Source organism: Acartia tonsa, chromosome 5 (genome assembly GCF_053477335.1).
Source record: "Acartia tonsa isolate MP-2025a chromosome 5, ASM5347733v1, whole genome shotgun sequence".
Taxonomy (NCBI): Eukaryota; Metazoa; Arthropoda; class Copepoda; order Calanoida; family Acartiidae; genus Acartia; species Acartia tonsa.
The window spans coordinates 12691469-12706933 of record NC_137264.1 but is presented as its reverse complement, the minus strand read 5'-3'; the positions used below and the strand labels follow the sequence as shown (position 1 = coordinate 12706933).

General features: G+C 36.1%; 2 protein-coding genes across 5 annotated transcripts in view; one reads left to right on the top strand and one right to left on the bottom strand.

Annotated features, from left to right (window-relative positions):
* LOC145318782 (bestrophin homolog 24-like) overlaps window positions 1-2950 on the top strand; it is a 38066-nt gene extending 35116 nt beyond the window's left edge. For all 4 annotated transcript variants that reach the window (XM_080160340.1, XM_080160337.1, XM_080160336.1 and 1 more), the window contains 3 exons: window positions 2133-2189; window positions 2461-2533; window positions 2762-2950. In XM_080160340.1, coding sequence (XP_080016466.1) covers window positions 2133-2189; window positions 2461-2505 — 102 coding nt within the window. In that variant the 3' untranslated portion in view covers window positions 2506-2533; window positions 2762-2950. The remainder of the gene's footprint in view (window positions 1-2132; window positions 2190-2460; window positions 2534-2761) is intronic.
* A 2728-nt stretch (window positions 2951-5678) lies between these two features.
* LOC145318779 (uncharacterized) overlaps window positions 5679-15465 on the bottom strand; it is a 54318-nt gene continuing 44531 nt past the window's right edge. The window contains exon 14 of the mRNA XM_080160327.1: window positions 5679-6079. Coding sequence (XP_080016453.1) covers window positions 6018-6079 — 62 coding nt within the window. The 3' untranslated portion in view covers window positions 5679-6017. The remainder of the gene's footprint in view (window positions 6080-15465) is intronic.

Below are 15465 nucleotides of genomic sequence, written 5' to 3'. Positions count from 1 at the left end.
AATACTAATATTATTCATTGTTAAAAGATCATGATAGATGAAATAAAGGCTATGATTTAATAGCGAAGCTACTATGTTACAGAATTTCCTACCATCTATCCATTAAAATAGTATGAGAATTTTTTTTGCTGCTAAATCCAGGTAAAGAGCAAACTTATTTTTTTGACTAAAACAAAGCATTTTATCATACCAAAATACTAAAATATCCTCTAGTAGTACATTCTTATATGAAATACAGGTGTTCAAGTCACTTTCAGGTTCCAGGTATGACCCTGCAGGTCCTGATCCTCCAGGTCTGCAGAAATCTTTAAAAGGCTCCTGTGGCCGCAATTTTTGACTTAGAGACTTCAAATTTTAAACTTAAGCTTTTCTTACATGTCTTCATAACGTATTAAAATTTCATAAGTATCCGCTGCCGTTTTCTCGCCGTCCGCCGACTGCGGTGGCTTGCAGCTGCTAAGTACAGCTGCGGCCGCTGAAATTTATATTTTGATATTTCTAATGTAAAATTTACATAAAGATAAACATTTTCTGGAGAAAAAATGGTTCTTCTAGCTTCAAAAATAAGAAAATTACAGCCGTTTGAAATTTTTAAGTAAAAAAAGACCTAAAAACAAAGGTTATTAAATAAAAGGGTGAAGGAAGCGAAAATTGACTTAGACTCAAAAAGGTCGGAAATTCATTATCAAACAGGGGACTGCACAAAAAAATTAGCCCTCTATCTCAAATAGGAACTGAGATAATAGAGGAAGGGGGGCGTTGAATCTTTTTAGTCATTTGGTGCAACGTTTTTAAACGTTACTTGCAACTTTTTCAGTTGTCATTAAGCAAAATTGTTAAAAACAGTATAAAAAGCAGACATTTTCCTCTCTTTTACAAGTATAAATTCTATTAACTCCATCTGTTAAGAGAAATGCCAACTAATAAAAAATTTGTCTAATACATAATTGTGTAAATGAATTTTTGGGTACTGCACACAGTTCACTCGAAGCGACAGTAAGAGAAAAAAATTTCCCAGGCATAAGACTAACTGCTTCTAAAACATCCCAATAAATGTATCAATTTAGTGAAAAAACGAAAATCTGGAAATGAGGGCTTTTCAAGAAAAAATCCAAAAACACATTCTTGTGATATATGTGAAAAAAACAGTCAATCATTCATACTAAATTTATGCTATTATTTGCCATAGTTTCATATTTCTGAATTAGAATTAGGTCAGAATGAAATATATAGTTGTAGTTCAAAATTCTGCCATTAGATGTTTCAATCTAGGTTTGATTTAGTTTAATTGAGTTATAGACAATGATTTTGCAACTTCTTTTATGCAGGTTTTTAAACATATAACAATTTATCAAGCCTGATATGAATTTTATTGAAAAAAAAACTTCTAAATTATAAAAACAATTAGGAATCGAATATTATATTTTAGAGGCATCCTTACTCCTCCCATTCTCTTTTACCCTCTCAAATTCTTGTTTTAGGAGTAAAAATGGGAAGGGGGTAAAGGGGGTAATGTAAGCATTGCCTGTATAATATAATATGTTAGGCCATTTTTATAAAAAAAAATTTAACTTTTTTTCAATTTTGCTTACAATGGATCCGTAATATTTTTCTGATTCTACATATAAATCCATATTTTTATGCCCGTGTTAGGATATATTTATGTTCAATTTTTTTATTAAACCAAGGTTTAAAAAAAATTTACTTTTTTAATATTTACCGAAAAGAATTAAAAAAGTAAGGTGTCAAATTAAAGACCTTACTATTTTTGTTCATAATGGCAATTTTCTTCTTTTTTTTTGTTGCGTTTTAGTACCTTAAAACCAACTTAATTTTAAAAAAATTTAATTACTTAAAAAATAAAAGGTCTACAAAAAAACGATTGAATATCTAAATTCTATGGAAAATTTTACATCTACTACTTACTAAAAACACCGACTAGCTATTTTAAATAAAAATCAAAAAAGTTAAGACACCTTCTTTGGCAAAATTTTCATCATAATTCTGAATAACTAAGTAATTTTAAATACATATCAAAATTTTAAAACTTGCTTCGTGATCACTTTAATAAAAGACCAATGAAAGAGAAACCTGTTTAAAATTATGGAAAATAAGAGTAAACTTATATTTAGAGAAAAGACTTGAATGTTGAGGTTGGTGTTAATGCTGAGGTAGATGTCCATGTTGAGGTAATTTCAATTTCAAGAATAAGAAAGCTACTTTTCCTGCAAATAAGGTCAGTGGTATCATATCACTGTTTGCATTATTCCACAACATGGAATTTCTGAATAATAACTCCTTAAAAAAAACTTCAAAGCATGATTTTGCGATACTGTTTCTTGTAATTTGAAAAAATTCATGTACTGATTCAAAAACTACTAAATGAAAAACATATTTGTTTATGACAACACAAATATGTAAAGTTTGAAATGTTAAATAAGCTTCTGTTGTTTTGTTTAGGGTACTATTGATCACACTCAGGAGATCAGTGACTGTGAGTGTTAAAAAATGGAAGAAAAATTCTTCTTTAAAAGTAAATGGCTTTTTCTCAGCTGCACCTTGTACATAATTTTAAAACAAATGAACTTTATAATATTCTAAACTCATTATTAGTAGATAGATACATATTTAAGTGTGGAAAATTATTTTTTTGTTCTAAAAAAATCTCTTAATGGTTCTATATTTTGTATTTAATTGGTGTTTTCCAAAAACTAAGTATAAAGATAATAGTAAAGATTTTTTATAAATGTTTTTCTTTCAGGTTTTTGATTGATCTTGGAAATGTAATGGATTTGTAAAAAGAGGTTTTTCATCATATAGAGTACATTCAAAGTGTAAATTATATAATTTTTCTATTATCATTGGACAATATCATGTTCAACTTCATTTTTTTTACTTGTTATTACTGCTGCTCTATGTAATATATCTCCCATATTTCCAGTGAAGCAACCTTCATCTCCAGCCTTAGCACCAAAACCTAATTTTTAGTCCATACTTTTCTGACGACACAATAAAAACTGTCCCGAATTTGTATTAATTTTGAGGAACACGACTCCAGTGACGTCATATTTTTCTTTCCCGAAAAAGGGAAGGGGGAAGAAAATCTCTTCAAAAGAGATGGGGAAAACCCCCTTTTCTCCCATCTCTTTTTTCTTCCACCCTTCCCTTTTTTTCTTTCCCCCTTCTCTTTTTCGGGAAAGAAAAATATGACGTAACTGGAGTCGTGTTCCTCAAAATTAATACAAATTCGGGACAGTTTTTATTGTGTCTTTTCTGACATATATTAGCCAAGATGATCATGATTATAGTTGGAGGGAGGATTAATGTGCTTTAGTTGGAAATTAAGAGATTTTGTCTAGATATAGTTATTCAAAAATATATTGATAATCATTCAATATCTATGTATAAATGAATTACTTAACATTTTCTATTCAATTAATTACATAATTAGAAATTAAACAAGGATAACAACATCCATAAGTAGCAAAGCTCAAAAATTATAAATGGATATCGAGAAAAAATTTACTATAGAGCAGTGTCCTACAATAAACATTAAACTTGATAAAATAGGGAAATAACCTTTAAAAACACGCAACTTTTAAAATCACAAAAAAATTAAAAATCTAGGAATCGATCTAGCACCCCAATTAATGGACAAATCTTAATGAAACTTGACGGAAATATGTAAAATATGGGTATTTTCAGGGTATGGGTATATTCATTCTTGATAATTTCAGACAGAATAGGAATCGAGAAAATCTTTAAAAAACCTAAAAATCTAGGAATCAATCTAGCACCCCAATTAATTAACAAATCTTAATAAAACTTGGTGAACATATGTAGAATGTAAAATCAACAATTAATTCCTGAAAATTCCAGCCCTCTATCTTGAAAAGGAATTGAGGAAATCATGAAAACTTAAAAATCTAGGAAAATTTCAGCTGTCTATCTTGAATAGGAGCCGAGAAAATCACGCTCACCCCAATCCATTAATTACGGACAGATGGACTGACATTCGGAATTATAGAGTAGTTTCGCTACTAAAAACCTTTCAGTTAGAAATAAAAAATTACTAAATTTGTTTGTAATGCGAATATAATCAAAGATATTGAAATATGATTTTCAAATGACAAGGAAAGAAAATGATTAAAACACAAATGTAGATAAAAATTCCTTTAGTAACAATATTTATGAGAACTTCAATAAATATTACTTAGTAAGAGACTAACATTTCATTATTTCATGATATTTATTGTGCTTATTATCTTTTAATTTTTGTTTAATTCTATTATATAAAGTAGTTAGTGTTTTTTGTCTGTCCCGAAGGATCTCGCTAACCGCTGAACCGATATTGTTCTCCTTTACAGTGAAGCTTCTTATAGGTCCTGGGAAGGTTTTAAACTATTTTTGGGGAGGGTGTCTTCACCCCCCTCCCCCCCAAATTTTTTTTACTCTTTTGAAACTCAAATTTAAAATGGGATGAGGTACACTTTTCTCCCCTCTACCTTAACCCTTACAGATCGAGGGGGGGGGGGGCTAGATCAGCCCCCCCCCCCCTCTAGTTTTTTCAATGACATTTTTTTTGTAGGTAAGATAGAGAGCTGTGACTTCATGACTTTTTAAGTTTATTAATTATACGTCGGCAAGAGTTGATTTTATAGTGTTCATTACAAATGCAATGGAACATTTAAACAATCTAATAAACCTTTAAATAGAGCAATAGTAGATTTGATATCATTTTTGTAGCAAGCAAGTTGTGTTCAATACAGTTTAGCATCATTTATATGTCCCAAGTTTTCTTTTAATATCTATTTGTTTTGGATTTCAAAAAAAAGTTTTAAAAAACCAGATTTTGTCTGTAATTTGTGCTTGTAATTTTATGTTATGACAGTATACAGCATTGTTTGAAAGTTTATTAAGCAAAAATTTAATTGGAATTTATTTCTTTACTAAACTAGGAAAAAATTCATATTTTTATGGTTTACAGTTTTTTTTATTTTCAGCTTTTAGGGCAAAACAAAATGAATTAATTTTCATATAATTTTATTTATGTATTGTTTGTGCTTTGATACTTATTGTCATCCACTTTACTATCTTATGGATATGTTTTATTTATACGGAATTTTTGTTGTTACTCTACCCACAGTGGTTAATGTCCGTATGTCTGTCCTAATGATTTGCTGATCTTTGCTTTTATGGATGTTGTCATCCTAGTTTTAGGATAAACAAGATGGAATTAAATTAACTCCATAGCACAAAGAAGATTAAATTAATATAATATAACTATGTGATAAATATGATAGTCAGTAATAAAATGCCGTTTTTCGAAATCGTACGCAATCATACGCAATGTTGAAAGGGTGATGCAAATTTCAGATATAAGTTTTTAAGATTTTATAAAAGATAAAAGCGATACTTGCAAGATTATCTAATTCGCTATGATATAAAGAAGAATTTTTCTCTGATTCATTCGAATCCGGTGGATAGGAACCGGTTCTCATCCATACGAAAAAACTATGTCTAGCACCGTATTATATCCAGCTTTCTACGAATATAAAAATGTGCAATCATAAGATTAAAACCAGTTTTTTTAGCCCATGCCTTTGGCACCTCGGGGCTAAAAAACTGGTTTTAATCTTATAATTGTACATTCTATATCCGCTGAAACCCGCAAATAATACGATGAAAGAAATAACTATTCTCAAATCGCAAAAAATGATCCGGAATTTGCGTCACCCTTCAAACACTGCGTATGACTGCTTACACCTTCGAGAAATGGAAATTTATAATTGCCCATCATTAATATTATCTATGTTTATTTGTAAGTTATGTTGACTTCATGGACACAATAAATATAACAATTCTAATAATGGATATGCAATGTGTGGGTATTGTGACAGGAAAATTTTGTTGTCAACTTTGGTTCCTAATATAAAATAATCCTCAGGTGAAAATGTTTCTCCTCGGTCTGGAAGAGAATGGGGTAAAGCCATAAAGAGTAAATTTTGATTGATCAGTTACGAATTTAAACACTTAACCCTTAACACTTGGGCCCCTAGCTTCACTGTTGTCTCAGCTTCTAAAAGAAATATAAACTTTTGTGCATGTCCACTGTTTGATAATGAATTTCCGACTATAAGTGAGTCAAAGTAAATTTTCGATTCCTTCACTCTTTTATTTAATAACCTTTGTTCTTATGTCATAAATATTTTCCTCTTTACCTGGATGATCCTTCCAGGTTTGCTGGCTTTCTGTTCACGCCAGGATGGAGATATTAAAATAAAATTTAACTCTCAGTTATGTGTCATACCCATATCTATAAAGTCATTCAGTAATAGCCCCTTATCTTTCACACACAGAAAATGAGATAGAAAAAAAACAGAAGATGGAGGGGGGGGGGGGGGGCTCTGAAAAGGTTTGAAATGTTAGGACAAATTAACATTAAGAACATGTTGATTTCTAACCTTTATGACTGTTTCGGAACGCATGCCTTGCCGTTCTCGAAATCTTATCTCCAAGCCCTCCGAATGACCAACATAGCGAAGTTTACAAATGTGTATTTATTACCATGAAAACAGTGAGTCTAAAACAAAAATATAAAAATTAATTACATAATATTAATGGTTTTTTATTTTTGTAAGATCGAGGTTGCGTGATTTCAATTTAATTAAAAATATAAAATTTCTAAAAAACTTTAAATTGGCTTGAAACATATTAAATAGCATCAGAAATTGATAATTTTAGATTCAAATGATCAATAAAATTAAGGAAAATATTCGTATGTTAAAAGTTAGCAGTTAAATGGTCTATTTGTTGAAAAATTAATGTTTTAAATTTCTTCGTAAAAATATACCATACTACACTTATTATTAAGAATTAAAGATAAATTCTTACCACATATGATGTCAAACTAAGCAGGAAGGCTTATTTGAGATCTTCCACGGATTAGAGCGCATGTATATTCAACCAATACATTATTTTTATTCACGTAGCTCTTCACATGGGAATCATCAAAGGAAAAATGCGCGGCTTCTTGTTTGTTTACAAGCGACGCGCGGAGATAGTTAGGAATGCCGCGTAACACACTCATTCTCTGGTGTAAGGAAAAGGGAATTAATGGGTTCGAACTTGCCAGGGAATACAAGAAAATCATTCCAACACACACCCGTCTAGTCACTGGGAATCGAACACAATAACTCATCTTAACATCATGCGTGCAGACAGTGTCCACAAAATCACAATCTCATAACGCATAAATTACAAGAGTTTAAAATGGCATGGCCATCAGGCCTAAAATTAATTATGGTAACTTACGAACACCACAATAACTCAAACCGACTCCACTACCACATAAGGATAGGAATAAGGAATGGGAAAAGCATTCAACATTCATGAAATGCACATTTACCACTCACACATCTCATTATATCATGGCCTCATAATCTCAATTTAAGTTAGAATTACAGACCATGTAATTGCGAATACATGAATTAATAATCAATAGTACCTAAACTTTGATTAGGTACCTACATAATAATAGGCAAATGATTTTTATATTAAAAATCGCATCAATAATTAAATAATCAACTCAAACTTTTAAATCAAAAGAAAGAAAGATTAAATAATGACATTTTTTCTACTAAATCTTTTTGCTAGAAAAGAAAAGTAAAATTTCATAAAAAACTTCTCAAAAATTAGCATTTTCTCCAGCGGAAAAATACTCGGGCTTACATCTAGACATTTCTTAGATAAGATAGGTAAGATCCTTAAATCTAACATGTTTTAACAAAATAGATACTTAAATCTAAATAAAATATGACTGTAAAAAAATCATCAAACATCGGAAAATTAAAATTTCATAATTTTAAATCTTCGTGAATCAAAATTGCGTAAAATAAAATTGCAATTGAAATATGCAAATTAAATTACCAAAATAAAACAAAGGCTCAATTATAAGAAAAGAACTTCTCTAAATGCTGAGTTTGCAATTTCTCTCTGTTTTAAGAAGAAAGCAACTTGTACATATTCATACAGTCAAAATTAAGGCAATTTAGGGCCTCAGTTAGAATGAACCCCTCAAGATACAAACTAACCAATCTTTCAAATATTAATAATGCCATGTTCCAGCTATCCTGACGGATGTTATGTCTTTCCATCACAATTTTTTGATACTGCATAATTTCCGACAGGATTTCTGGCGCAGGGCTCCATCAACTGAAAATAAACATAATTAGTGATGTTTAAATCAAATCAAAAATTAAAAGAATCATGAATAATTCAAGAAACTTTAAAATCATCAATCAAAGCAATCGAAATAAAATTATCTTATGCTTTAGTTTTGCCGTTCTGTAGTATGTCTGGCCGAGGTAACAGAGCTAAGATACACTATAGAGCGGTCTTATTAAGCTTAAATCTTCGAACTCAAAGAATCTACTTAATTCAAGGCGAAAAAAATCTGCATTTTTCTTTAGGTACATCGGTTAAAAGGTAAATAGAAATAATTTTAATATATATGTAATATTAAATTATCTATGTGATTATAATAAATCTTAAAGAAATATTTGTATGATGTAAAAAATTTCATTGTGTTACTTTTTTATCATATCGAATTTCAATCAAACAAGGATAAAAATGTTCGTATTTGCGTAGATACCTAGGAAAATTTCCGCGAAAAAAATCCCTGGTCCCGGAAAGACTTAAATCATTGAAAAAACTTGTGTAAACATATAAATAACTTAAGTTTGCATTTCAAATGAAAAAAATCTTGCGTTGATTTGAAAGTTTAAACGAAATTGCGTCAAAATTTGCGTTTTTTGTCTTTCGAAAAAAATATTTGATAAATCTACCGTAAAATAAAATTCAAAGTTAAACAAGAACGATACTTATACTAAACTTTGGGTAGATTGATCTTGAGTAGACGTCTTGCGGAAGTCTCGTTACTCGTGGCGGCTGCTTCATCTGATAATTTGTACTTGCAAACCACGGTCCTCCCACCTGGGCGCACTTCTTCCACACGCCCCAATCTGAACTTCTTCATCAAACTTGTGCTATCGTCGATCAGCACCACGTCTCCCGGCTCGAGCAGCACCTCGTTGCGGCGCCACTTGACGGACTTGAGTAGCTCAGGCATGAGCTGCTCCTTGTACACCTGATGGAACTGACGGGTCAACTCCTCCAAGTTCTCCAGCCTCCTGGTGATGGGCTCTTTACAACCTGTCTCGAAGGTGCAGATTGCATTGTTGGTCCTGCCGCCTAACAGATCAGCAGGTGAAATTATTCTCCAGCAATTGACGTCATCTCCTTGGGTGGCATAGGTCAATGGCTTAGAATTCAAGACTCTTGCAGTCTCAGCACACAACACCAATAAATCATTGAAGGTTACAGTAGCACCAGCCAACTTCTTGTTCAACACACGCTTGACCAGCCCAACCTGCCTCTCCACAGTACCTACGAACGAGTGTGCTGCAGTGGGCACAAGATGCCATTCAAAATGCATCCTGGTATCCTTCAAAAGTTCATCCATAATTCGTTTGGCACCAGCCATATTGGTGCCTCTGTCTGTAGTAACCCTTCTAGGCATATTGTAAAACGCCTGAAGTTTTCTCAAGCCGACCAGCACGGCTTCAGTTGAATAATCGGTCAACACGTCAACAAACACAGCCTGTGTGAATCTACAGGCCACAATCAACAACCAAACTTTGTACTTGGTCTTGGAACTCCTGGTGCCAACGCCAGGCTTCGTAACTTCTATCGGCCCCGCAAGGTCCATATGCACCTCCTTGAAGGGCGCAGAGGGCTCGACACGATCTGGCAGAATATTAGCAATTGCGGGACTCGAACGCTTGGCATATTCAATGGAACATGCAGCACAACTCTTGACCACTTTCATAGCCTCCATGCGGCCATGTGTGATCCATGCATACCTGCGGCTTTGCGCCAACGTCTTACGATGGCCTCCATGCCCCAATTCATCGTGGGACTGTTGAAGGATGAGCCGCGCCGGACATTTTTAATATTGTAAATGTCCTAAGAGGAAAACATCCATCATGACCCACTATGGGCCAACAAACCTGGACCTTGTGATGATAGGGTTGAAGGGAGTCGAATTTCCCCTCAGCGTCCATGGTCATCTCCTTCTCTTGGTTGAAGGAAGTCAAAAACAAGTCACAAACAGAATCCATGTATGTATTTGTGAAAGTATAGTTCTCATAATACCTAGAACTATCATTGTTGCTAACACCATCCTCAATTGTTGCAACGCCACGCTTCTTGACAAGCAACATTTTAAAGCAGTTGGCAGCCTTAAGAACTGCGGCCACAGTCCTCCTTGCCTGCCTGTAGGTCCTTCTTGCCAGGGACCTCCAGAAATCATTGTCCACCACCTGTGTGAACATTACCTTGAGCTTCGCCATCTTGGGATTTAGCTCGCTCTCGGGAATGGATGCATTTACCTCACCCGCCGTCTTAACGGGCCACTGGTCCTGTTCCAGGCGCAACCAGCTTGGACCATCCTGATATGTAGATCCAGGTTGTACATCCTCAATCGTACACAAACCAAGCGTCGCCAGGTCGGCGATGTTGTGTTGGGTTGGAACCCATCTCCAATCTTCAGGGCTCGTCAACTGTTGTATCTCGGAAACACGATGACTGTTGAAAACATTTAGCATGACACTGTCACTGGATAATTGAGCCAGGGCACAGCTGCTATCACTAAAAAATACTTTGCCAGAAATGTTGAAAGGTAGGGCTCTGACAACAGTATCCACAAGCCTTGCCAAAATTAGACAACTAAGCATTTCTAACCTTGGTATAGACTCTATCTTCACTGGTGCGACACGTGACTTGGCGCAACACAAAACTACATCATATCCTCCAGGAACTGGCCATCTCAGGTAGGTGATGGCTGCATAGGCCTGGTTAGATGCATCGCAGAAACCAACAAGCATTGGAAGCCCCAACGGCTTATCAGGAACCATCGAATGTCTGAACGACACATTTCCAAGTGCCGAACGGTCCTGGAGGCTGGACACGAGCTCCGACCTCAACTCTCCAGGTATAACATCATCCCAGTTGCATCCATGTATGCAAACTGAGCGCAGACAAAGCTTGGATTTAAGCAGCAATGGCGCTGCTAGACCCATTGGGTCATACAGTTGTTGCACAATTCTCCAAACTTCACGTTTAGTTATCAACTCAGGTAGACTTCTCCAGAGGTCCTCCAGGTCCAGATCCTCCAGTAACTTTCTACCCTTAATCTTCTCGCCGTGGTTGGCTCTGACAGGTAGGAACAACTTATCCTGTTTAGGGTCCCAAACAAGGCCCAGAACTTTTACACTGTCAACATCATCTCCAGAATAAACAACAGATTTAAACTTGAAATTGCCAGGTGCAATCATATCTTCCAGCTCTTGGACCAGCTGGACAGCTTCAGGTTTACTGTTATGACCGCTCAAACAGTCATCCACGTAAGTACAAGTCTCCAATTTGACCGATGGAGGATCTTGATACAAAATAAATTCAGAGCTGAGTGGTTGCTGAACATCTCTCCATACATCCTGCTGGGCTACAACGTCACAACCTCTAATCTTCTCAGATCCATAAACATCTTGAACATCCTGCTGGGAACGTCCACCAAAAATACGACCAGTGAGTCTGAGGGCGGTCACGGCCATATCGCCGGCCAAGGCCTCACCAAAGTTGATGGTTTTGGTGAGGTAGACCTCCGGCTCTCCATCAACTGTATCAGCGAAAAAAACACGTTTCAGCTGAGAATCTTCATAGGTAGCTAATAATGAATTGTAGAACTTCTGAATATCAGCCACGAATGCACACTTATAACTTCTGAACCGGATAAGATTGTGCATCAGAGTATATAATGGAACTGGGCCGTCCATCATAATACTATTGAGGCTTAGCCCCTTGCAGCAGAGGCTAGAATTGGCGCATATCCTCAACGGCGTGGAAATAGACTCTTTATATGCGCAGACTAGGCTCGAATAATACACGGGCTTAGTATAAGCTAGGTCTTCTGGCGAAGCTTTCTGATACACTCCACGAGACACAGCTTCTTGGAACACCTGGCAGAAGGTGTCATATTCACCTCTTTTGACCATCCTCTGCCGGTCACGTAAGCAGATTTTGTACGCCTGCTCAGAATTATCAAACAACACACTTGGCGGCTGCTTGTAAGGATATGACGCCGTCCAAATATGGTTCTCAAGATCTAATGTCAGACCTTCTTCAATCAGCTGCCGCTTACGCACGTCCAAGGCGGACTGCCCGGCGGCTATGGCGGCGCAATGACGGCAGTTCTTACAACCGCTGCACATTGATGGCGGCTGTATTCCCAAACTTTCAGTACTCAGGAACTCCATCTTGCTGACCTCCAACTTCACAGCTTTACAGGCGACAGGATTAGCAACAGTCCTGCCATCTGCAGACACAACTAAATAGCCTGTACCAAATAAGCTTCTGTACAGTCTAGAATCACCAACCATTTTATCTGCACACGGGAACATAGCTGGTGTTAAATGGCCGATAAGAATATAAATCTTACCGTCGACCATAGAAAAATTATCAGGCTTCATGTTGAAAATGTCGGCGGCGGCTGTAGGATCAATAGAACGCAACCCTTCTTCAGTACCAATGCTGGGCACTACCGCCGCCTCCAGAATATGTGAATTCCGGTTGCGGTCAACCAAACAAATCTTGACTGTAGGACATGCTTGGCTCTTTCCATCTGCCAGAGAAATAGTAGCTGTGCGACCAGTTGATGGCAACTCTAACTTCTTGGCAATACTTCTAGAAATCAACGTCAAATTTGCTCCAGAGTCCCCATGGCATTGACGGTGACTTGACGTTTGTCAGCCGCCAATGCCGGGACCTGCTGCAACATCAGCATAAAATTGTTCTTGCTAAACAATTGTGATTCATACACTGCCGCAACTTGTCCACCAGCAACAGATTCGTGTAACAATGAATTATGAGGCTGGTTGCAACTGTCTATGGTACAGCTGCCAAGCTTATCGGCTCTGGGACAATCGGCCACCCGATGCCCTTTTTGTAAGCAGAGCAAACAGGCGCCTATCTTCTTGATGAAGACTTTGCGTTCAGGAACAGACATATCCCTAAACTTGGAGCACTTAAACAACAGGTGATCAGAGTTACAACCTTCCGACGGGCAAGGCTGTTTCTTCTTGGTCTTAGCTGGAGACCCAGGTTTACCAACGGCTGTAGCTGCGGCCGCAGGATTACCTTTCTTCTTGGAGGGGGTGTCTACATCGATTGAACACCTCATCAAAATGGCGCCACGCTGTTCCTCTATAATCTTCAACAGCTTAGGAATATTTGGGGTATCCATCGAGCCCAACGCCAGGTTGAGCTTGTCTTGAAAATCACGTGGCAACTTCTTGGATAACATCTCCAGATGGATCACGGTCAACCACTGGCTTGTGGTGACTTCCTCATCATCATCATCTTTAGTCAGCTGCTCGAGCTGGCTAACTGCACCACCAAACTCTGCTAAGACTGTCACAATCTGGTTGGAGTCCGACGGTTTAGGCTTCTTCTCCCATTGGTTGAAAAGGCAGAGCATCTGACGTGTTTTGGACTTAAAACGTGCGTCGAGGTAAGCCCATTGAGATTCATGCGATTGAATCTGAATTAACTGAAGTCTCAACTCTTTATTTTTGCAAACCTTTTCACTGCTCAACAATAACTGTAAATATGACGGGTCCTGTCCTACGGTAAGCTTTTTAAAATTGTCCTTGAAACTTACGTAGGCTGACTCTGAGCCGTCAAAGCTTGGAAGAAGGCGTTCGTCGACACGATTCATATATCCTGGCGTGAATATAGAACCGGTGCCGAACTGTGGTGTGCCAAATGGAGACACAAATGGCGATGCTGTCGAAGCACCCGCCGTCGTTGTGGGCGGCTTCACAGGTTCAAGCTTAACCTCAGCCAGCCGTTTCATCAAAGCAGACAAAGTGTTTATAATTGGTTCTGGTAAGGGAAAGTATGACCCTTTAATAACTTTCACAATCTTTAAGCATCGATCATATAGTTCAGCCTTATGGTCAGGCAAATTATCACCAACTAAATCAACAACACTTTGAATGTCACTAAGCTCCTCCATAGCATCTAGAGCATCTTTCAGAGCGTTATAATCCTTTTGCACAGTAATTATATTAGAATAAATGTCACTAAACTCCTCAAGCTCTTGGATTCTCACACCAAGCTTGCTAAAACCGACCATGATGCTATCGAATGTCTCGAACTTGTCATGGACAAGGATTGACTCCTTAGTGAAATGTCTAACATCAAGCTCTGAAGATTCACTGACCAACTTCATCACTTTATTTAGTTCACTGGTTAGGGCCTCGACGGCTGGGCGCAGCCGCAATCCCAGTTGAGCGCCTTTATTCTTTTTAGGACCCATGATTGTCACAAAAATTAACTGTACTGATTACGATTATAATAATGCGTGGTAAGGTATCACAACCAACACATTCACAAAACTTCACAGATATTTTCTTAGCCGCATCTGTTCTGTCTTGTTTTCATTGTTTCGGAACGCATGCCTTGCCGTTCTCGAAATCTTATCTCCAAGCCCTCCGAATGACCAACATAGCGAAGTTTACAAATGTGTATTTATTACCATGAAAACAGTGAGTCTAAAACAAAAATATAAAAATTAATTACATAATATTAATGGTTTATTATTTTTGTAAGATCGAGGTTGCGTGATTTCAATTTAATTAAAAATATAAAATTTCTAAAAAACTTTAAATTGGCACAAAACATATTAAATAGCATCAGAAATTGATAATTTTAGATTCAAATGATCAATAAAATTAAGGAAAATATTCGTATGTTAAAAGTTAGCAGTTAAATGGTCTATTTGTTGAAAAATTAATGTTTTAAATTTCTTCGTAAAAATATACCATACTACACTTATTATTAAGAATTAAAGATAAATTCTTACCACATATGATGTCAAACTAAGCAGGAAGGCTTATTTGAGATCTTCCACGGATTAGAGCGCATGTATATTCAACCAATACATTATTTTTATTCACGTAGCTCTTCACATGGGAATCATCAAAGGAAAAATGCGCGGCTTCTTGTTTGTTTACAAGCGACGCGCGGAGATAGTTAGGAATGCCGCGTAACACACTCATTCTCTGGTGTAAGGAAAAGGGAATTAATGGGTTCGAACTTGCCAGGGAATACAAGAAAATCATTCCAACACAATGACAACATTTTTAGTTGCTATAACTATCATATTTATCTCATTCTTGAAAAATGATTCCTATCACAACTTAAGGTGCAATGATATAAGCAAAGCATCTACATAATCAAGTCCTAAAAATTTAAGTATGTCCTTAAACACTATCTTGTTTTTATTCAATTTTGCAACAAATTTGCTTTAAATGTTTTTCAACTTATACATTTATTTCCTGCTTA